This window comes from Typopeltis vanoorti, chromosome 26, assembly GCF_054136105.1.
Source record: "Typopeltis vanoorti isolate ZY-2024b chromosome 26, IOZ_Tvanoo_1.0, whole genome shotgun sequence".
NCBI lineage: Eukaryota > Metazoa > Arthropoda > Arachnida > Uropygi > Thelyphonidae > Typopeltis > Typopeltis vanoorti.
In genome coordinates this window covers 24280866-24303917 of record NC_143574.1, presented here as the reverse complement: position 1 = coordinate 24303917, position 23052 = coordinate 24280866, and the positions used below count along the sequence as shown (strand labels likewise).

General features: G+C 35.6%; 1 protein-coding gene across 4 annotated transcripts in view; it reads right to left on the bottom strand.

Annotated features, from left to right (window-relative positions):
- Positions 1–23052, bottom strand: part of ida (anaphase promoting complex subunit 5 ida) — a 267488-nt gene that overhangs the window by 124146 nt on the left and 120290 nt on the right. For all 4 annotated transcript variants that reach the window (XM_090415176.1, XM_090415179.1, XM_090415177.1 and 1 more), the window contains one exon: positions 7316–7396. In XM_090415176.1, the coding sequence (XP_090271302.1) occupies positions 7316–7396 (81 nt within the window). The remainder of the gene's footprint in view (positions 1–7315; positions 7397–23052) is intronic.

Genomic DNA, 23052 nt, shown 5'->3' with positions numbered 1-23052 from the left:
TAAAGAATCAGTCATTTACATAAAGAGAAAAACTTCATGTCCCAAAATATCACAATTTTTCTATATCATTTCCCCCAAATTATCTCATATCTACCCTTCAGTTCTAATTTGCTTCTATCTGCTACCACACTACAGTTCTAGGAATGTTATAATCAGAAGATCACAACTCTCCTCATGCACCTTACTGATAATACTGGAAAATGCACTCACAAGTCCATTGTGACATGTACTTTCCTTCAAGTCCTTGAGGTCCTACTCTGTTTCTGCAAGCTGTCTGACTTGTTCTTCTGTGCAGGCCTTCTTTGTATGCTGCTTAATAGTCATCTCTTCGTGGGTTCACTTGCAGGAAGAGTGATTTCCGTTTGCTGACAGTACTGGATAGAGTCGAAGGCGCCCTACCTCTGATGCACTGAGGGAACTCCTAACTGCAATTCATCGCAAAAATTCCTCCATCGCTCCTAGTAGCAACAGGTGCATTCCGACGAACTCTAGTCAGGTCTGTAAACTGTCCCAAGAAGAATGCAAAAATGAGAGAGAGAGTCCTAAGGCCCCCGAACGTCCCATGTGCACATTGACGTCAGTTGTCATGACCTTCACTGCAGGGCAGCAAGAGTTCCTTCTTTCAGAGTCAGAGACCCCCGAATATCCTGCGAACATACTGACCTTCAAACCATTGTTAACTTTCACATACATAATCCTCTATAATTCCTTTCGCTTGGGGAATAAACACTTCAAAAATAGATCTCTACAATTTCTGAGAATTAAATAAACTGCACAATCTCAACAACTAATTTAACTTACAATTTACAAGCACATTTTGTGTTGTTGCTTTTCAGATATCCACATGGGTTTACAAAATTTTTAGTAATGAGTAGTTTAGAGTTATTTACAATGTGATCGACCTATGTAAAAATTGATGCTAAATTACAGGAACTTTTGCTGCATCTAATTTTACAAGACAATCCTCTCCACTCACCCAACACTCCAGATCGTTTCTTATTCAACATCAAATACACTCCTCCAATGTAAAATACTGACATCACTTCTCCTCTTGGTAACCTTATCTCATACAAGTTCTAACTATTCAAGATTGACTATTCTAAATTGCATGATCTTTGGCATTACAATGATGCCAAGATCATGTCTTAAACTCCAGTGTTGCTATACTTGATTGGGATAAGGATATCTAGGAGATGTTATCCTAGATATTCTTGTGAACTAGGACATGGGTAGCATATCCACTCTACAACCAACAAGGTGTGGATTTGGAACCCACTGTGGCATGGATGTTTGTAAATGTTTTAGGTTGTAGATGCATTTCATCATCCAGATTGATGCCACCACTCTTCTTATTCATCATCATCATCAAATTCCTGCCATGTACCCTCAAGGGGTGTACAGGATATGACAATACAAATGAAAAAATTACATCATTACTAACTTCCTATCTACAATTTTCCTCCAAATCAGTCTGTTACTTGTCAAGACACCAACATTATCAGATCTTATATTTCTATCGTCTAAGGCACTTTGTACAATATCAATCCACCTATATCTTGGTCTTCCTCTGGGTCGTTTTCCTGCCAACCTGGCAGAGAACACTTGTTTTGCTAATCTTTCCTCTCCCATTCTATTTAAGTGACCATACCACCTCAGATTAGCTCTGCTAACGCATTCCTGGATGCTGACAATGTCAAGTTCTTTCCTAATATCCTCATTTTTAATATGATATTGCCATTGATGCCATCTGTTCATGCCTCTAATCTTTCTCAGGACTCTCATATCTGCGGTCTCTAGTCGTTGGTCAAGTGTTTTACTTCTGACCCAGTTCTCAGATCCATAAGTTAAAACTGGTTTGAACACTGTCTTGTATACAGCTAATTTAGTGTTCCGACTAATTTCTTTCTTATTCCATATGAATTTATTCAATTGACTTCCCACCATACCAGCTTTGCTGATTCTGTTGTCTATTTCTATATTTAATTTACCATCTTCAGTAAAAATCGTGCCTAAGTAGCTGAAATGTTTTACTTGTTCCACAGGTTCCTCATTCACAACACAGTTGACATTTTCAATGATTCTGCCTATTTTCATTGTCTTTGTCTTTTTATTGTTGACCGTCATACCATATCTATTACAACAGCTATTCAATTTAGTCAGAGAATCTTGCAGACTTGTAGCGGATTTATTTAGAAGTATAACATCATCCGCATAAAGCAAAGAGCTTACATTAACATCTCCAATTTTGATATCATGTTTAATACCACATTCCTTCATAATGTGATCCATATAGATAATGAATAACAGAGGGGATAATGTACATCCTTGTCTCACACCAGATTTAACATTAAACCATCTTCCTGTACTTCCTTCAATTCTAACTGCTGACTTACAACTCAAATAAAGACTAAGTATTGCTCGATATAATGCCCCATTGACACCATATAACTGCAGCGTATTGAATAGCTTCTCTCTTGGCACCTTGTCATATGCCTTTTCCAAATCGACAAAACTTAAATACAGATCTTTGCTGTATTCCCATGCTTTCTCGACTATTTGTCGTAAAGTGAAGATCTGATCCTGACAGCCTTTATTTGGCCTGAATCCAGCTTGTTCTTCACCAAGCTTTTCTTCCACAATTCTTCTCAAGTATACTTGCATAGATCTTGCCAGGAACACTCAGTAGGGAAATACCACTGTAATTCTCACATTCAGTTTTATTTTCCTTTTTATATATGGCTACTATGAGAGCTCTGCTCCAATCATCGGGAACTCGTCCCTCAGTCCAGGCTTTCTGAACTATGCAGTGCAGCCACTGTAAGACTTTTATACCACCATATTTCAGCATTTCTGGTCGAATATCATCTACTCCTGCTGCCTTTCCACATTTCAAGCTGATGGCTTTTTCTACTTCAAGTATGGATATGTATTCCTGACTGCATGCCTGGTCAGTGTTTTTTATCACTGTGCTGTCATCGCTGCTTGTTTCATTTAGCAGTTTTTCAAAGTAATTACTCCATACTTCAAGGATATCTTTTTCTCCTGTTTTCATGTCACCTTTATCATCTCTAACTCCTTTTACAGCAACCTTTCCTCCATTCCTAAGCTTCTTCAACAACCTCTAAAAATTATTTTGCCACCTTCTTGATATTTATTTTCTATATTCTTGCCAAAGTCCTCCCATGACTTTTGTTTAGGTAGTTTTACACAGTGTTTAGCATTCTTGCATTTGTCTCTATATTCTCTAAGAGCACAAGCTGACTTATTTGACAGGAACTTTTGATATGCTTTCTTCTTTTCCTTCACTGCCTCTTTAACTTCCTGTGTCCACCAGGGAGTTCTGATTTTTCTATCCTTGCAGACAACCTCACCACATGCCTCTCTGGCTGAATCAATCGGTGTTTTCTTCAAGGCTTGCCACTGCATCTCCAAGGTTTGGTTCCTGTTCTCAAACCCTTTCATTTTTTCTTCAATAATCTTTGTGTATTTTAGTCTAGAGTTCACATCTGAGAGCTGCTCAACTTTTATTCGCTTTAAAACTTTCTTACATGTTATTCTTTTCAATATGAAATTCAATTTTATCCTGCTCAAGACTAAATAGTGATCACTTCTAATTTCAAATCCTCTGTACACTCTGGTGTCTGCACCAGGGAGAAAACATCACTATCAACAATAACATAGTCAATGAGACTTTTCTTATTCCTAGCCTCTTCTCTCCATGTGAATTTGTGCACATTTTTATGTTGGTACATGGTGTTAGTAATAACCAGTCCATGTCCTGAGCAGAAATCCAACAGATATTTGCCATTATTATTAGCTTTGCTCTTTTCTCCAAATTTTCCCAAAATATTTTTGTATGTCTCACAATCATTTCCTACTCTGCTATTTAGATCCCCAACAAGGACCAACTTTTCCTTTTTCATTGTGTCAGTTGCTTTTTCTAAAGCCTCAAAAAATTCCTCCACTTCTACCTTAGTAGAACCTCTGTGGGACCATAGGCACAAATAAGTCTCATTGTCCAGTTCCCCATTCTCATATTTGCCCACATTACTCTACTTGAGACTGACTGCCATTCAAGAAGATTAGCCTCGTATTTTGTGTTGAATACTATGGCTACTCCTTCTTTTCCTTGATTGTCATTGCCCTAATATAACATTTTATATTTATTGCTCAGTAAGATCTCGCCAGTTTTGGTCTTTTTTGTTTCAGTCACCCCTATTATGTCGATCTGGTACTTATCTAATTCCTCAGCTAGCTCCATTTCTTTGCCATTCAGGCTTCTTACGTTGATAGTACCGATCTTTAACCTTGGTGATGTTGAGTTGGGGTTTGTTTTCAGATTTGTTCCAGTAGCTGACTTTTCGCTGTTCGCCCTGGTTCCCTGGCAAAAACAACGGGGGCCTTGTTTAACCAGGCGACGCCGCCCCAGCCGGCATGAAATTCTGTCATGTTGTACCATCATTTTTTTTTTTTTTTTTGGTTTAACCAATAAGAATACAAGTGGTCGGCTAAATCCCAAATTGCCAGCCCATCCTCGTTCGTTCAGTATCAAAGTAGATACCCAACAGGGTGCACCACAAGAAGGTGAGGATTGGTGAGGACTCTTCTTATTGGAAGACAGAAATGGCTTAAGAAAGTTTCATCCAGAAACTTACTCTTTAGAGTAAGATCCTGAATTATCTAATCCTTAGTCCACACAGTACTAATGTTAATGTACTATAGGTTTATAACCCTTCATAGGCAAGATTCTCAAAAACACCTCTAAAAGATGAAGTCTCAAGTTGAGTGAATACCATAAGCCAGACAACAAATGTTAAGCAATAGGATATTCAATCAGAACATAAGCACCTGAAGAAATTTGTGTTGTATTTTCTCAACTTTTTAGAATGATATTTGTTATGGCAACCATACTTGAGGTAGCAAATTCAAGATAAGCACATATCAACAAGTAGTTAAGATATTTAAATGTCTCTCTATTCATAAAGCATAACAAAAATCTAAATAATTATGTGCTTGTTAATATGCTAATGAAATGAAAGGGTTTAAAAAAATCTCCAATCATTCATTATAGGAACACTTTTATCATACAAATAAGATATTCTGAATTTGTCTGATTATACCTCTGGAAAAAAGGTGAAACATTTATCAATGTTTAATATAATATCATTGTTTAAGCACCATGAAACTAAACTATGTTATTCCTTGAGGAAAGCAATACGAATGTGTGACTAGGTAGGGTGAAAAGTTTAAGATCATCTGCAAATGGAATATTTACATATTCAGAGTTCTGCAGCACTGTAGTGATTCAATATTGAAGTTTCTGGAATAAAAATCACATGGAACTGAATGAAAATAAATACCTTACTAAATTAATTATTTACAAGCTGATGTTTCACAAACTCAGTGAAGATTGAATGAAATGACCTAGAGAAGTACCACATGTATGGAGAGTGACAGGTGGCACACTCAGCAGTGATCTATGATTACTGTTGACAGAAGGATAAAGTGGCATTCCAGAAACCAAGCAGATTCCATTAGCAGTAATCACAGAAGATCACTGCAGAGAATCCTTATTCTGAAAGTCATTTCATTCTGTTTCGCTGTGTGTCTGTAAAGTGCTTTTCATAAGGAAAGCTTGAGTTAGTAAAATGTCAGCAAGTAATAATTAATTTAGTTAGTAGAACCAGTAGAACCTCTCTACTGGCTGTGGTGGATGAAATAGTGAGATCAAACTGCACTTCTTATCCATGTTATTCAATAGGTGTTACAGAATTGTATCCAGATTTTGCTGGACATCTATAGACGTCATGGCCAGTTGGAGTGTTAATCATTTTGTAACACCAAAAAACATCATCAAATTCCTGCCATGTACCCTCAAGGGGTGTACAGGATATGATAGATGAAAAAAAAAAATACATGAAAAAAAATTACATCATTACTAACTTCCTATCTACAATCTTCCTCCAAATCAGTCTGTTACTTGTCAAGACTCCAACATTATCAGATCTTATATTTCTATCTTCTAAGGCACTTTTTACCGTATCAATCCACCTATATCTTGATCTTCCTCTGGGTCGTTTTGCTGCCAACCTGGCAGAGAACACTTGTTTTGCTAATCTTTCTTCACCTATTCTGTTTAAGTGACCATACCACCTGAGATTAGTTCTGCTAACGCATTCCTGGATGCTGACAATGCCAAGTTCTTTCCTAATATCCTCATTTTTAATATGCTATTGCCATTGATGCCATCTGTTCATGCCTCTAATCTTTCTCAGGACTCTCATATCTGCGGTCTCTAGTCTTTGGTCAAGTGTTTTACTTCTGACCCAGTTCTCAGATCCATAAGTTAAAACTGGTTTGAACACTGTCATGTATACAGCTAATTTAGCGTTCCAACTAATTTCTCTCTTATTCCATATGAATTTATTCAATTGACTTCCAAAAAACATAATAATAGAAAACAATTTCTTGGAAAGAGTCCCTTCATATATATACTCAGGCCATCTCATTGATCTAAACTGTGGACTCCAAAAGGAAATAAATAGGAGAGTTCAACTTGCCTGGGAGTGCATTCAGAAAATTGAAAAGCATTTTTCAAAACAATGATGTCCCACTCAGTTTAAAAATGAAGACATGTAACTAGTGTATACTACCAGTCATCACATATAGTTGTGAAACTTGGTCTCTAACAAAAGCACTGACAAATAAACTAGCAACAACTCAAAGAAAAATGGAGAGGTTGATGTTAGGAATCACATTAAAAGATAAGAAGCCAGACTCATATCACTGACATCATTCTTCCCCATAAGTGACTAAAATTGAAATGGGCTGGACTTCTATCCAGAAGAGAAGAGAAGATGAGCATGGACCACTATACTAACGAAATGGATTCCAAAAGAAGGGAAACAAGGCTGAGGATGTCCTAAAAGAAGGTGGAGTGATGAATTGTCAAATTTTGTTGGGGGAAAATTGGTCAACCATTTCCATGAACAGAGAAAGGTGGAAAGATGTGGAGGAGACCTCTGTCCAGCAGTTGACAGAAAATGGCTGAAAAGAAGAAGATAAGTAAACTTTCTGTTTGCTCTTATAGTAGGGTAAAATATGGATGAAAACAAGAAAATAATTTCTTGACACATATAATACAAAGAAATGTAGTACTATACTTTTCTTTCTAATTTGTTTGCTTTTTTATTTTGCATTTATTTTTAGTAAATGAATTTAAAATGAAATATTTAAGATCAACGTCAATGAAATTTTCCTATTAACACACATCATTTTTATTGAGATTAAAGAAACCAATAATTGATTATCTTACCCAGAGATTAAGTTCTCCAGATTTCGCAATGGAATGTTCCACCAAGTTTTCTTTTTCAGAAGTTAGACGGTACAACCAAGACTGTAAAAAAAAAAAAAAAAAAATTAAAAAATAAATAAATAAATAAATAACAATAATTTATTTATTTATTATGTAGGTAATTATTATGTACCTACATACAGGAATACCTTGTATAGCGCGGTTAATTGGTTCCAAGAAGCGTCTGCGTTATGCAAAACCGCGTTGTTCAAGGTCTATTTATAAAGGTTTTCAATTTAATTTGTTTATTACAAAAATTTAGGATAATAAAAATGTTTAAAAATTTAAAAAAAAATAGTTATTTTTATTAACTAAATAACAAATGAAATCCTTTTAAACTGATATAAAAGTTGTAGAAAACAAAACAAATATTGCTTCAATTTTAGCATACAGTAGTTTACTTTTTACTAAGTAGTCTTTTAGTGTTCGTTGAACCATCCTTGTCTTTTTTGTCTCTTCAAGTACTGGATCTCTGTAGCATTTGATGGCATTATTGAGACTTTGTCTCACTTTGATGCTTCTTTCCATATTCGGGTCAGCATTTATGAGAAAATTGGAAGTTTCGTCGATTTTTCTCACAAAAGTTGAAAGGTCAGCAAAGGAAAATTCTTCAACCATGACATTAGTGGGGTCATCTTCTTCTGCTTCATAGGCTTGTTGTTGTTCCAACTCCAAAAGGGTTTCATCATCTAGATCATTCGAATGAGAATCAATACATTCGTTCACATTTACATTCACATTAACATTCGTTCACTTGGTTTTACAAGTTTACAATCTAAACTTGTAAAACCAAGATCTTTGCCCATCTGCACAATTTCTGTTGAGATTTCCTCTTTCTGAGTTGCAAAGGCAACCAAGTCCTTTGAACAATGCGGCAAGATATTGTGCCATATGGCTCTAATGTTGCTTCTAATGTTGCTCTGTACACCTCTTGCCAAGATTCATAAATATTTCGAATGGCATCTTTTAAGTTAAATTTTTTCCAAAATTCACTCAAAGTCCAAGAATCTTCTTCTGTTGCAGTTTTAATAGCTTGTGCAAAAGTTCGTCTTAAATAGTAAACCTTGAAAGTGGAGATAACGCCTTGATCCATCGGCTGCAGATTTGATGTTATGTTTGGAGGGAAAAAATGAATCTTGACATTTTCATCTAAGTCAGTGAATAGAGTTGGATGGCCTGGTGCATTGTCTAATAAAAGCAAAATTTTGAAAGGAATATCATTCTTTTTAGAATAGCTTTTAACTTCAGGGCAAAAACAAGTTTTAAACCAGTCTTCGAAAATTGAACGAGTCACCCACGCTTTTTTATTCTAACGTCAATGAACAGGTAAATTGTTCTTTGTAAAGCCCTTAAGAGCTCTTTCCGCTCTGTACACTAAGAGCAGCCTCAATTTAAAATCACCTGACGCATTACCTCCTAGTAAAAGTGTCAATCGGTCTTTTGACACTTTATACCCAGCTTGTGTTTTTTCCTTCTCTGCTAGAAATGTGCACGATGGCATTCTTTTCCAGAACAAGCCAGTCTCGTCAGCATTAAAAATTTGATTATCTGTGTAGCCTTCCTTCTCAATAAGCTCCTTCAATTCATTGGGAAATAATTCTGCAGTTTTAGTGTCAGTACTTGCGCTTTCACCTTGGATTCTTACGTTATGGAGTCAATACGCTTTTTGAAATTGTAGAACCACCTGCGACTTCCAACCCTTCCAACTACTGACTGTGCTCAAACTTGCTTAACTTTTTTGCATGAGCCATTAGTAGTAGAGACTCTATCAATCGATCAACCTCCTTTGCTGGCAAAAGTTTTTCTTGGTTTATACCCAGAATCTTAATGTTAATAACCAATAATAAGAACAAGATAATAATCTAACAGAAAAAGGGAAAGAATTATAGTTCAAATTGTGTACCCTCCTGTTGGATCAAGAGAAGTACAAGTTTTAAGTTGGAGTTAAACTTAAAATGAAAAAAAAAGGGGGGGGGGAGGTCAGTTTTAACTGTTAAGTGGCACACTTTTATTAATTACACACACAAACAATTTATGGTAATTCCATCCATGAGAGGCTTTTTAACCTATAGTATTTTAGAACTGTAAATGAACAGAAAGGTGAGGAAAAAGAACATGCTTGTTAACACCAGACTGGAAGACCGGTAGATTACACTCTTTAGAATATACATAACAAGGAAGGATGTTCCAAAAGAAAATAGAAGAATGAAAATAAAGATAATTTTGTCTGTGGATTTTGAATTTAACTGTGAGGAGGTTTGAACAGCAAGTGTTTTGAGTGAATCAGAGGAGAGCAGGGAAAAGATTGATGCAATTTCTGATGGATAATGACTATGGAAATATTTGCAGAAAATGAAAGTCTGTGTGAAAAAGCGTGGAGTGAATTGGTGAGAGGTAAATCATTAACCAACCTAGTTGCTCTATTTTATACTGAGTCAATTTTTTTAGGGAGCTCTTAGGAGATACAACTCCACATGTAAGAACAGTATTCAATGGCTGGAGAGATTTGTGATTTATACAGCTGTTTATAGGTTAAATAAAGTCTTGAATGAAAGAGAAAAACTTAAGTTTTTGGATGGTATGAAAGTGTGTTTTGTAATATGTTGAGAGAGAGAGAGACATATTTGATTGAGGTTAGTGTAATCTCAAGAAGAGAAATGCCATCTTGCCCAGAGATCTGAGTGTTGTCAAAAAGTAAGACTGGAAGAAAAGGATTATTTTTTGTGAGAAATAAAACAGAATTGAGTTTTACGAGTAATAAAGCTAACAAGATTTTCAGAACCATGTTGAAGAATGTCTGGAGATCAAAATTTAGGGCAGTAGATGTCGATATTCTACAGTTTAAGGATAAAGATCCATCCTTTATCATACATGTTAGATGATGGTCTGTATGATGGAAGCTTTCTGAATAGGCCATTGTGCCAAACTTGATTAAATGTTAAAGATACAAAGAGCAACTACTTGAGACTCCCCAAGCAGAAAGAAACCTTTCCATTTGTACAAGGGTGGATTAGTATAAGCAAGAAAACAGCTTGTTGATTAACAGTGGCAGAATCCATACTGCCGGTGATCATTCGTTAATCAAGTAGCTTCAAAGTAGCACAGAACTGTTGAGCATAAATGGTTTTTCCATTACTTTAGAAAGAAATTAAATTTTTCTAAGTGAAACTGGATGGTAATTAAGTGGCAAAGATTTGTCATCCTCCTCAGCAATGGGTTGAATATGAGCTAATTTCTAGGCAGAAGAATAGGTACTACTGGAATAGAACAAAATAACAAGGCAACAGAAAACAGGAGTTGACTTGGGAGCACAAACCATTAGAACAATCAGAAAAAATGTCATCAGCAAAAAGTCAATTTTTTTTCATAACCAGTTTGGACAAAATTCTTCTGATTTCTTTCTGGCAGAAAATCAAAGGTGGAGTGAGTGTTCTGTGTCAGGAATAGTAGGATAATTTTGGGTTTCCACTTTCTTAAATTCTTTCCATGCTGAACAGTTTGGAGACGTCCAATAAGATAGGTCAATAAATGTGGAAATGAACCAGTATGGATACTGACAAGCAGCTGTCTGCATTTGTTCATGATTAAAGGAAAGTGGAGTAATAGTGGTAGTAACTGTTTATCTGAAGGTAGAGGAATGTATGATTATTGGGGATGATCTAAATGGACAGGTAGGTAGGAAAAATGAAGAGTGTGAGAGAATACATGGAGGTCATGGGATATGGAAAGCAAATCAGGAAAGTTTAAGAATAATATATTTTGCAGTTGTATTTGAAATGGCTCTAGTGAATATTTTTTTCAGCAAGAGAACAGAACATCTAATCATGTACAAGAGTTGAGGCATAACATCTCATGACTATCTGATGTACAGAAGAACACATTTCAAGGAAGTGAAGAACTGTGAGGTAGTTCTTGGAGACCATGTCACTTCACAATCTAGACTACTTTGCAAGGACTTGTATCTCAAAAGAGTGAAAACAACAAGAACACAAGGAGTGCGCAGGACAAAGTGGTTTAAACTAAAGGAGGAAGCAGTGAAGGACAAATTTAAAGAGATGATGCTTAAGAAGATAAAAAGAGATTTCGGTGATGTCCAGTAATGGTGGTAACACAGTGCAGACACAATCAGGAAATGTGGCAAGGAGATACTGGGAGAAACATCAAGCAAGATAAGAGAAAACAAGGAAAGCTGGTGGTAGGAAGAAAATGTACAAGCAGCAATACAAAGGAATAAAGTATGGGATGCTCCCAGAGAAGGGTGAAGATCATGAACTCTTTAGAGAAAAGAAGCAAGAAAGTAGTGGTGCAAGCAAAAGCAAGGGCATATAAAATTTTGTATGATGAATTAGAAATGACAGGACAGAAGAAGGTTTACAGGCTGGCTATATATTGGAGTAAAACAATGAAAGATACCTCCAAAGTAAAGCAGATTAAAGGAGCAGATGGAATAAGTAAATCAGAATGTATTCAGATCAAGTGGAAGGAATATTTTAAGAAGTTGATGAATGAGGAAAAGGGGAGGCTCTCTGAGGAAGAGGAACTACCAAATGAAGGAATGACTAGGAGAACTGACAAAGAGGAAGTGGTGATAGCAATGGCCAAAATGAAGAGTGGAAAGGCTGCTGGACTAGATGAAATACTGGTGGAGGTCCAGAAAGCGTTAGGAGATGAACGCGTTGAATTAATATCGAATATGTTGAAGGAGATCTATGGTCAAGAGGTAATTCCTGAGGAATGGAGACAGAGTGTGGTGGTACCTATTATAAGGGAAAGGAGATATACAGGACTGTAGTAATTATAGAGGTAAACTTATGTCTCATATGATGAAGTTATTTGAAAGAATCATAGATGAAAGGTTGAGAGAAGAAATTAATATTGCAAATGAACAATCCGGTTTTATGCCTCAAAGAGGAACAATGGATTGATATTTATTCTGAGGCAGATGATCAAAAAAACACACGGAAGGACAAAGGCCAATACATGTCGTTTTTATAGATCTAGAGAAGGAATATGACACAGTACCTAGAAAAGAGATATGGAAGAGTTTAAGAGAAAAGAAATTACAAAAAAAAATGTTAGACTGATATAGAAAATGTACAGAAATGTGCAAGCAACAGTTAGGAGCTGTTTGGGAATGAAGTATCAGTTGGTTTACATCAGGGATTAGGACTGAGTCCTTTTCTCTTTAATGTAGTATTAGATATCTTGAGAGAGAGCACCTTGAAGTATGTTATATGCAGACGATATTGTACTGTGTGCAGAAACAAGAGAGGAAGTAGAACAAAAGCTGATAAGATTGAACAGAGTATTAGAAGAAAGAGTACTGAGAGTTAGCAGAAGGAATACTGAATTGGTGTGTGTGTGGTCAAAATATGGACACAGAGCAAGATGTAGTGCTGAATGGAGAGGTCATTAACAAAGAAAATAAATTCAAATATCTGGGTTCAGTAGTGGATAGTAAAGGTGAAGTGGAAAAGGAAGTCAGTAACAGAATTAAAGCAGGATGGAATAATTGAGGAATGAACACATCAGAGGTACTGTAAAGGTGACTGCACTCACAAACAAAATACAAGTACAATTAAGATGGTATGGACATGTAATGAGGCAAAATGAAAAATATGATGGACAAAGTATCATGATGATGGAAATACAAGGAGGAAGAAGAAGAAGAGGAAGATCAAAGAAGGAGTGGAAAGATAATGTAGAGCAGTGTTTCTCAAACTTCAGATATCCACGTACCCCTTCTTAAATTTTCATTATTACCAAGTACCCCCTTATCAAATAATAAATAAAGTATATTTCAAATGTCTATTTTATTTGAATTTATATGTTCATGTAAACAAAAAATATGATTTATTTTAAATAGAACGAAATTTGGAATAGGTTCCTCTTCATTTCCCATCCATGAAAATCCACATTTCAAGTAATTCATATCATACTTATGAAGATTCTTCATCTTCTTCCTAGTTGGTTCTCTAGAGATGTCAGACGACACACCCTTATCAATTTCATTTGATCCAGATGCAATATCAACGTTTTCTTGTTGCTTACAGCTACTTGTATTTGCTATATTGCTCTCCTTTTTGTGTTTTATAAATCCAGTCTTTAACCAATGATCCATACTTAAGAATTTGAAAGCTAAAAAAATTACCGTACTTACTCGAATATAACTCGCACTTTTTTCCTAAAATTAAAGCTAAAAAATCATGGCATGAGATATATGTGGGGATTTTCAGAAACTAAAGTTTTTGGAATCTAAAGTTTTCAGAAAAAAACTGAAAATGGTGTGATTTACCAAGAAGCTCCTACTTGCTTCTTGGACGAGAACAGTTTCGCTACTTTTGGCATCGAGAACAATTTCCTTGTGTGCATCGTCAAAGTCATCTACCCAAATAGCTTCATCTTCTCTTTCCAATTATTTCAAGCAAAAATTACCAGTAATTTACAAGACTTGAGATACGTAGAGCAACTATGAAGAAGTGCATATAATTGGTGCGGTATTAACAAAAGATTGCGCGAACCAGAGACAAATTAGCATTTCAACAGTTGAGTTGAAATGCTAATTCCCTTCAACTGAATTCCATAATATTTGAAACATATTCACTATATATTTCTTAGTTTTAACATGTTCACGACGGTGTGGGGTCAAGCAAAACCATATGTTGCATCGGCAACATATGGTTTTGCTTGAATCTATACAGTAGTTTCTGTTGGAGGGGAGATGTGATTCATTAGTTAGTGCCATTTTTATCCCAGTTATCTCTAATTGCACTATTTGTTGAGAAATATAATGATTCCATGAGTTAATGATGCACAGCCGAAAATTGCCATGTACCCCCTGAAGACCTTTTGGGTACCCCCAGGGGTATGCATACCACACTTTGAGAAACACTGATGTAGAGAAGATCTGAAGGAGAAAAATCTAAACAAAGATGCATTCTACAATAGAAACCAGTGGAGAAGACTCATCAGAAACAGCGACCCATATAGAAATGGGAGCAGTTGAAGAAGAAGAGTAATAGTGGAAGCCAGTTTATTGGAGCAGCAGTCATGGAAACACCTATAGAGGAGGCATAATGCAGAAACAGTGTTTATGAAAAAGCAACTGGAGGAAATCTGTTATGCAAGTAGCTCTCTTTTGGATACAACTGAGAATTCTAAGGATTTTTTTTTAATATATATATATATATATCACTCCAAATGTGAAACAATATTCTAATATCAGACAGGTCCAGGATTTGTAACATACTAGGAGTTGAGCAGAACAAAAGTACTGTTTTGTTTGGAACCAAAAAAAAAAAAAAAACACCAAGCTTTTTGTCACCCCAGAATGGCTGTAGTGAAAATGATGGATGTAGTTTCTGTTCTTCTAAACGGACATTAGCAGTAGTTCCTGTTTTTCTGAAACATAAGCTTGCAGGAACAATGGATACTATAAACTCCAGGGGTGTCAAAGGTGGAGATGATATTTTGGTGGGCAAATAAGGATAGCTTTATTCCATTTAATTTCTGTTATTATTTCATCCATGACTATGTTAAATAAACATGAACTTAAAGGATCACCTTGTCTGATCCCTTTCCTTATAGTGATTTTTTATAAACTTCTTGAACCTCTTGAACTTCTAGAATCCACAATTCTGGAATTTTCTAATATTACAAACTACTTTGTTGAAAGTTTCTCCACTTGGTAATATTATAAATTAAAGATGTATATTTTTGGTTTCATCCTTTATCCAAGTATAAGCAAGCAGCATTGTGCATGAAGTAAATTCATGAGAGGACAACTTGTATATAGAGGCTAATGACTTCACACCAAATGCCATAGTATCCTATAATGCAATGCACATATCCGTACAGACATGGATAATGCTATGCATTATGGGAAGGGCCATTACATAGACTGGTTTCGATCTTTATTGAGTTTCTCATCAGTGGGTGCCAGACCTAGAAGTGATACCAAGGTCGAAGTAATGTTGCCCTGTCATGAAGTTACTTCATATGCAAATTTTATTTGCTTACACTTTAATTTATACTTTAAATTTGTATCTTTAATTTATACTTCACAAGATGGCTCCCTGGTTAGATTAGTGAAGGTTTCTTCAGAATTTGCCACTGTCTCCAAAGGTGTGGTTCTTCTTTCCAAAGTGTTCCATTTTTAACTAACATTGGATCGACAGTTCAACCCCCCCAGGCAAGAAAAGTTGCTGGTCTTTGATTCTTTTTTTAAAACTTTACTATTTTTCTTTTCAATGTGATATTTATTTTCTGTTTCAAATTTCAAACATACTTTTGTATCCTGAACAAGCATACAGATATAACAGCCATCAAAAACACAGTCAATAAGATTCTCATTTTTTTGTGTATTTTCTCCATGTGAAAAATCTTGATGCTGGAACATGGAATTTATAGACTGACACATATCCTGAACTGAAATTCCCACATATTAACCATTATTAGAGCGTTCAAAGTTTATTCATTTTCAATAAAGCCCTCTGGTTGGAAAAACTGCAGATTAGAATCTAGGATGCAAAGAAACATTATCAGGGATTCTCAACTAAAGACTAATTAGGTGCTCCCATATGAAGGTGGAAGGAATTTTTTTCCTGGAAACTGTTTTTTTTTTTTTTTTGTTCCACAACCAGGCAATCTGGCGATGAAAACACATGCAATTTACACACACACACACACACAAAAAAAAAAAATTATATATATATATATATATTGGCAATATATCTTGTAAGTACCATGGATTATTATTACTACTTAAAAAGTAGTAATAATAATTATGTCTGGTATTCATTTCTTACTCTGCTGTTCAGAGCTCCAACAAAAATGAGCATTTCTTTTTTCTTTGTCAGCTGCCCTATCCAATGACTCAAAAAAGTCTACCACTTATTCCTTAGAAGAACTTCATATATAAGAGGCACAAATACGTCTCATTTTCCATTTTGAAATTTACCATTATTCTTGTTTAGTGTTTTGACTACTATAGCTACGTCGTCCTTACCCTGACCACTATTGCAGAATATAACCTTTAGTTATTATTTGTCAGTATCTCACCTAGTTCGTTCTTCTCAGTTTCTGTAATAACAACTATGGGTAGTATTATATTTTTCAATTCTTCTGTGAGTACCAATTCTTTTGCAGTGATACTTCCCACATCAATGGTTCAATTCTGCTGAAGGTGAGTTTGGTCCTAGGTTGACTTTAATTGCTCACTCTGGTTCAGTCACAAAAACAGTAATAGGAGGAGAGAAGGAGGTCCAATTGATATAGCATTCCTCACATTGTAAGATCATGTCTACTGTGGTTTAAGTCAATACAGAATACATTTTAGCTGGTTCATAAATTGCTAGCCCATTCAGTATCCAAATGGATATATAACAACAAGGAACATCATAAGAAGGTGAAGAATGGACATCTGGTAAGAAAGCCTGGTTGGTCCTCTGCATTCTTTACAGGCTATATGAAGGTATAATCCCAGTTATCTTGCTTTGATCTACTTTACGATGATAATATGTTCAATTATTATATTTCTATGCTATAAAAGTGGGAACATTCTTCTCCTACCAAGCACATTCCTCAGGTGGTAGATGAGGAACGCCTAAATGAGTTGTTTTGAATGAAAAATAGCAAGACATGATCTATAGGTATTTCATCTGTGGAAAAGGCCTCTGCAATTTCACCACCTTTTCCACTAGCAACTTTCACATTCTGCTCTACTTCAGAAAATCAGAGTGACATTCAGAGCTTAGGCAGAGCATCCTGTTTGAGAAGTGTATTATAGCCCACAATGTCACTGTGGATGGAGAAGACAGAACACATGGGGATGACCACAACAGAGGTAAATTTTCCATATGTACATGAAATGCCCAGGAGCTTCAGATAGGTTCTCTTGACATTCTACAGAAAAATGGAGAAGTACATAATAGATATCCTGGGAATGATGGCAATCCAGTGGAAGCATCGAATTCCTGATATGTACCCTCAGAAATGTCTACAGGATATTATAGTACTACATGAAAACGTTACACTATTACTAACTTCTGAAGAACAATTTTCCTCCAAATTAACCTGTTATCTGTCAAGAACTCAACATTATCAAATCTTATATTTCTGTCTTCTAAGGAACTTTTACTGCATCAATCCACCATCTTGATCTTCATCTGTGTCTTCTTCCTCACCACATGGCAAAGAACACTTGTTTTGCTAATCTTTCCTTTCCCATTCTTTAAGTGACCATACCATCTGACATTAGCTCTACTAACATATTCCTGAATGTTAAACAGCAAGTTCTTTCCTAATATCTTCATTTTTAATATGATAGTGCCATTGATGCCATCTGTTCAATTCACTAATTTTTCTCAACACTCTCATATCTGTGGTCTTTGATCAAGTGTTTTATTTCTAAACCAGCTCTCAGATCCATTAGTTAAAATTGGTTGGAACACTGTCTTGTATACAGCTAATTGTTTTCTTATTCCATATAAATTTAATCAGCTGACCTTCGACCATACCAGCTTTGCTAATTCTGTTGTCTATTTCTCTATTTAATTTGTAATCTTCATTAAAAATTGTGCCTAAATATTTGAAATGTTTTACTTGTTCTGTAGGTTCACCATTCCACCATTCAAGATACTGCTGAGGTTTTCAAGTTTCTGCCTATTTTCATTGTCTTTGTCTTTTAATTGCTTATTTTCATATCAAATTTATTACAACAGTTATTCAATTTAGACAGAGAATTTTGGAGACTTGCACTAGATTTATTTAGAAGTATAACACCATCTGCATAAAATCAAGAGCTGAGAGTAACATTGTCAACTTTGATATCAGATTTATTACTACTTCTCTTTCCATAATGTGATCTATATGGAAAATGAAGAACAGTGGTGATAATGTGCACAAGGATGCACATTATCCCCACATTATCAAACCATCTTCCTGTACCTCCTTCAATTCTAACTGCTGACTTATAACTCATATATAAACTATGCATTGCTTGATATTTCATTTACACCATATAACTATATCATTTTGAAGAGCTTTCCTCTTGGCACCTTGTCATATGCCTTTTCTAGATCAACAAAACTTAAATACAAATCCTTGTTATATTCCCAAGATATCTCAATGATCTGTCTTAAATTGAAAATCTGATCCTGACAATCACTATTTGGCATGAATCCAGTTTGTTTTTCACCAACTATTTCTCTTAGCCTGGTAAGATTTATGCAAGTATACTTGCATAAATCTTACCATACCTCTGCAATACTCACATTCAGTTTATGCGAGTTCTACTCCAATGATCTGGAATTTGATCCACTGATCAGGGATTCTGAATTATGTAGTGCAGTCACTGGAAAACTTTTATACCTCCATATTTGAGCATTTTTGATCAAATTCCATCTATCTAGCTGCCTTTCCACATTTCAGGTTTTTAATGACTTTTTCTACTTTGAGTATGGACTTGTATTCCTGACTATATTTGTATTGTGAGTTTTCTACCACCATGCTGACACTGCTTGTTTCATTTAACAATCTTTCAAAGTAATTACTCAGATATCTAGAATATCTTTATGATCTCGAATTCCTATTCAAATTCTCTTTTCTCCATTTCTAAGCTTTTTCAATAGTCATCAGAATATTTTGCCACCTTCCTGATATGTATTTTTTATGTTTTTATTCTTACCAAAGGTGGAAAATAGTTCTTCCACTGCACAAAGGAGGTTCCAAAACTGCTGTTGTAAATTACTGACCGATCAGCATATCAGGAATCGTTGTCAAGGTCTTGGAGAAATTAGTCAAGAGAAAAATACAGAATTGGATAGATGAAAATGGGATACTGTATGGGGACAGCATGGTTTTGTGAAGAGTAGATCATGCCTCAGTAACTTGCTCACGTTTTATAACACAGTGATGGCTGAACTGGAAAAGGATAATGGGTTTACAGTGATTCTACTGGGCCTTGCTAAGGCCTTTGACAGGATACCACATGGAACTCTAATCAGTAAACTGCAGCATATGGGGATGGATATAGGGTTGGTGAGATGGATAGGAGTGTGGTTGATGGAGAGATATCAGAGAGTGGTTTATTCAGGAGTAGAGTCCAAAAGACGGCCTGTGACTAGTGGTGTGCCATAGGGTTCTGTTCTTGGACCACTACTTTTCAATTTGTTCATTAATGATATAGGAAAGGATCTGAGAGGAAGTGTTCACTTGTTTGCTGAAGATGCAAAGTTGGGTAGAGCAATAGTGAGTGCACAAGATGTCAAAATTTTGCAAGATGATTTGGATAGTTTGGAGGACTGGGCTAAGGAGAATGGATGTCAATTTAATGTAGCAAAATGTAAGGTTATGCATTTTGGGGTGAAAAGATTAGCAGCAGTATATCACATTGGTGGAACCGTACTCCAGGAGACTGACAAGGCCAGGGATTTGGGAGTGTTGGTGGATAGGGAGTTGAAGTTTAAGGGATAAATCAGCTCATCAAATCACTTGGTTGCTGAAAAATACCTTAACGAGCAGAGAAAAACAGGTTATTGTTCCTCTGTATTGAGCCTTGATAAGGCCCTATCTGGACTACTGTGCTGTCCAGATTTGGGCACCAGGGTTTCTTCTTGATGGGAAGGAGGTGGAGAGGATCCATAGACAAGTGACCAAGATAATAGCAGGTCTATGAAATGAAGCTTATGAGAACAAGTTGAAGATTTGTGGGTTGCAGAAATTGGTTGATAGGCGGAAAAGGGGTGATATGATTGAGACATTCAAATTACTGAAAGGTTTCTATAAGATTAATCCAGAAGATATTTTTGAGAATAGGACTGGTTGTGGGAGGACTAGGGGCCATACATGGAAGCTGGGCAAGAGTGTGGTTAGCAAGGGTGTTAGAGCTAGGTTTTTTTACTTGGAGAGTGGTGAATGAGTGGAATAAGCTGTCGGAGTCTGTTGTGGGTGCCATGACTGTGAATGAGTTCAAGGCGAGGTATGATAGATACTGTGTGAATGTCAAATAGTTGTTCTTGACATGATGTTAGAGCCTCCCTCGATGAGTCTGTCGACTCCTTTGGAAATTGCCCATAATAATAATAATAATAATAATAATAAAAATTCTTCCCATGACTTTTTTTTTAGTTAGTTTTACACAGGGCTTTGCCTTCTTACATTTTTTTTCTCTGTATTCTCTAAGAAGCTGTCTTACTTGCCAGGAACTTTCAATATGCTTTCTTCTTTTTCTTGACTGCCTCTTTAACTTCCTGAGTCTACCATGGAGTTCTGAACTTTTTTATCCTTACAAAGACAACCTCACCACATGCCTCTCTATTGGAATCAGTCAATGTTTTCTTCAGGGTTTGCCACTGAAACTCCAAAGTTAAGTTCTTGTTTTTAAACTCTTTCATTTTTTCTTGAATGATATTTGTGTATTTCAGTCTACAGTTCACTTCTGACAGCTGCTCAACTTTCATTTCAGAATTTTCTTAAACACTCTCCTTTTCAATATGAAATTAAATTTTATCCTGATCAAAACTAAATAATGATCACTTCCTATTTCAAATCCTCTGTATACTCTTGTGTCCTGAACCACAGGGAAAACATTGCTATCAACTATAACATAGTTAATGAGACTTTTCTTATTTTCTGCATCTTCTCTCCATGTGAATTTGTGCACATTTTTATGTTGGAACATGGTGTTAGTAATAAGCAGACTGTGTCCTGAACAGAAATCCAGCAGGCATTTACCATTATTATTAGCTTTGCTCTTTTTTCCAAATTTTTCCAAAACATTTCTCCATGCCTGGAGATCAGTTCCTAAGTGATAGAAAAAATTGGAAGAGATATTTGAAATCAGCAGTCAAATAAAAAAAAAAAAAAAAAAAAAAAAAAAAAAAAATCAGAAACAGTTAACAGTTTCTAGACAACTTTCATGACTCAAATTTTGCAGACCTGTGTTATCTTTATATTTGAAGGAAACAGAAAAGAAATTGATATTGTGCAGAAGATATGAAAGGAGAAATACATTTGTCTCTTAAGAAAAGTTGTGCACAAATTTTCTTGCTTTAAAAGAAAAATAGGTATGAGCTAAGTAATTATATTTTAAAGGCCATTATTGAGAGCAAAAGAAATTGTACTTTATAAGTTTGAAGTTAACTGTTTTAGTTTGAATGCAAATTTATATATAGAACTCATTTATAAACATTTTACATTTTATACCCATTTTGTAAAACATTTTGTAAAATGTTTATACCATAAACATTTTACACACTGTTAAGGCAATACCATAAATCTAAACTAACGTTAATTATTTGTAAATAAAGATGTTTTTGAATTTTCTTTGTCTCTCACTCAATCTTTTAACTTATTATAATAATATTATCCCAGATCTGAATCTGTGATATTAACCACTAAAGCAGGTCAACTCTAGTATATAATGATAACCAGGGTAAAGAGAGACGACAAATACATGCTTCAAACGCACCTATAAGACACCTATGCAGGATATTTCAGAAGCTGACACTGATCAGTCAAGAGGTACCAAAACGATTATATCCTAGCTATGTAATGGTGGAAGACAAGTATCTCTGATTTCTGCACCCGTCCAGGAGTGGGTTGTGGCAGAGATCATCAACCATAGAAGTAAGAATTGGACTCTGGAATCTCCCAAGGGAGACTTATCTAACTAAACTAGACAGTCATCAAAAAAAGGGAAAAGGAAACCTTAAAAAAGGTTTGAGACTCTTCTGGAGATTAATGAATAGGGCAGTCAGGAAACACATCAAGAAGGACAAGGACAGATTATGCTAAGAAACATGATGAACATAAGGTCACAGATGAGTGATGCTGTATTACATAGTGAAGATACAAGAATTATTATAAGGGGCAAACACATCGAGTGTAAGGAAATGCATTTAAGGATGGATGTCGAGGAAAATCTGGACAACTCTTCCAGTGTGTGTGTGGGGGGGGGGGGAATAATCTTGAGTCAGAACCATTGTCACTTAGGCAAGAACTTGAAAGTGTAATTAAAGAACTTAATAACCATAAATTTCAGGGATACAGACAGAGCTAATTAAGGCCATAGAAAACTGAGGGAGAAGAGTGTTTTGCAGTTTGAGTGGAATTACATGAGAAACAGGAGTATGATCCACAGATTGGAAGAGGTCGATATTCATATCACTGCATAAGCAGAGTGATGTGAATGATCTCAAGAACTACAGAACTTTTAGTTTAATCTCTCATGCATGGATGTTTCTACCAAAAATTATTAAGGCTAAGAAGCCATGGGATAGATTGAGTACAGCCAAAATTAAGGCTATGAGGATAGTGTATTTTATTTATTAATTATATGTGTGTGTTCCTCTGGCCATTTGACAGGATATTTTAGTTTCCTGCCAACTCTGTATGAGACCAGCTTACCTCAGTTTAAAAGTTCACATCCTGATGGGGTTCAAACTCAGATCTTTCCAACAAAAGGATATAGTCATTACTTAACAAGCCACATGCTCTGAGATGCCTGTTGAGCAGAGAGGATTCAGGAAGGACATCATAGAAGAAAGCAGATCCTTTACTTCAGAAAAATCATCGAAAGGTAAAGAGTTTATACTTCATTTTGTAATGCACTTTATAGGCTACTCAAAAGTTTCTGAATGCATTTAGTATATGATAATCTTCAACACATTATTGGTTAAGAGATAATTCTTGTTATG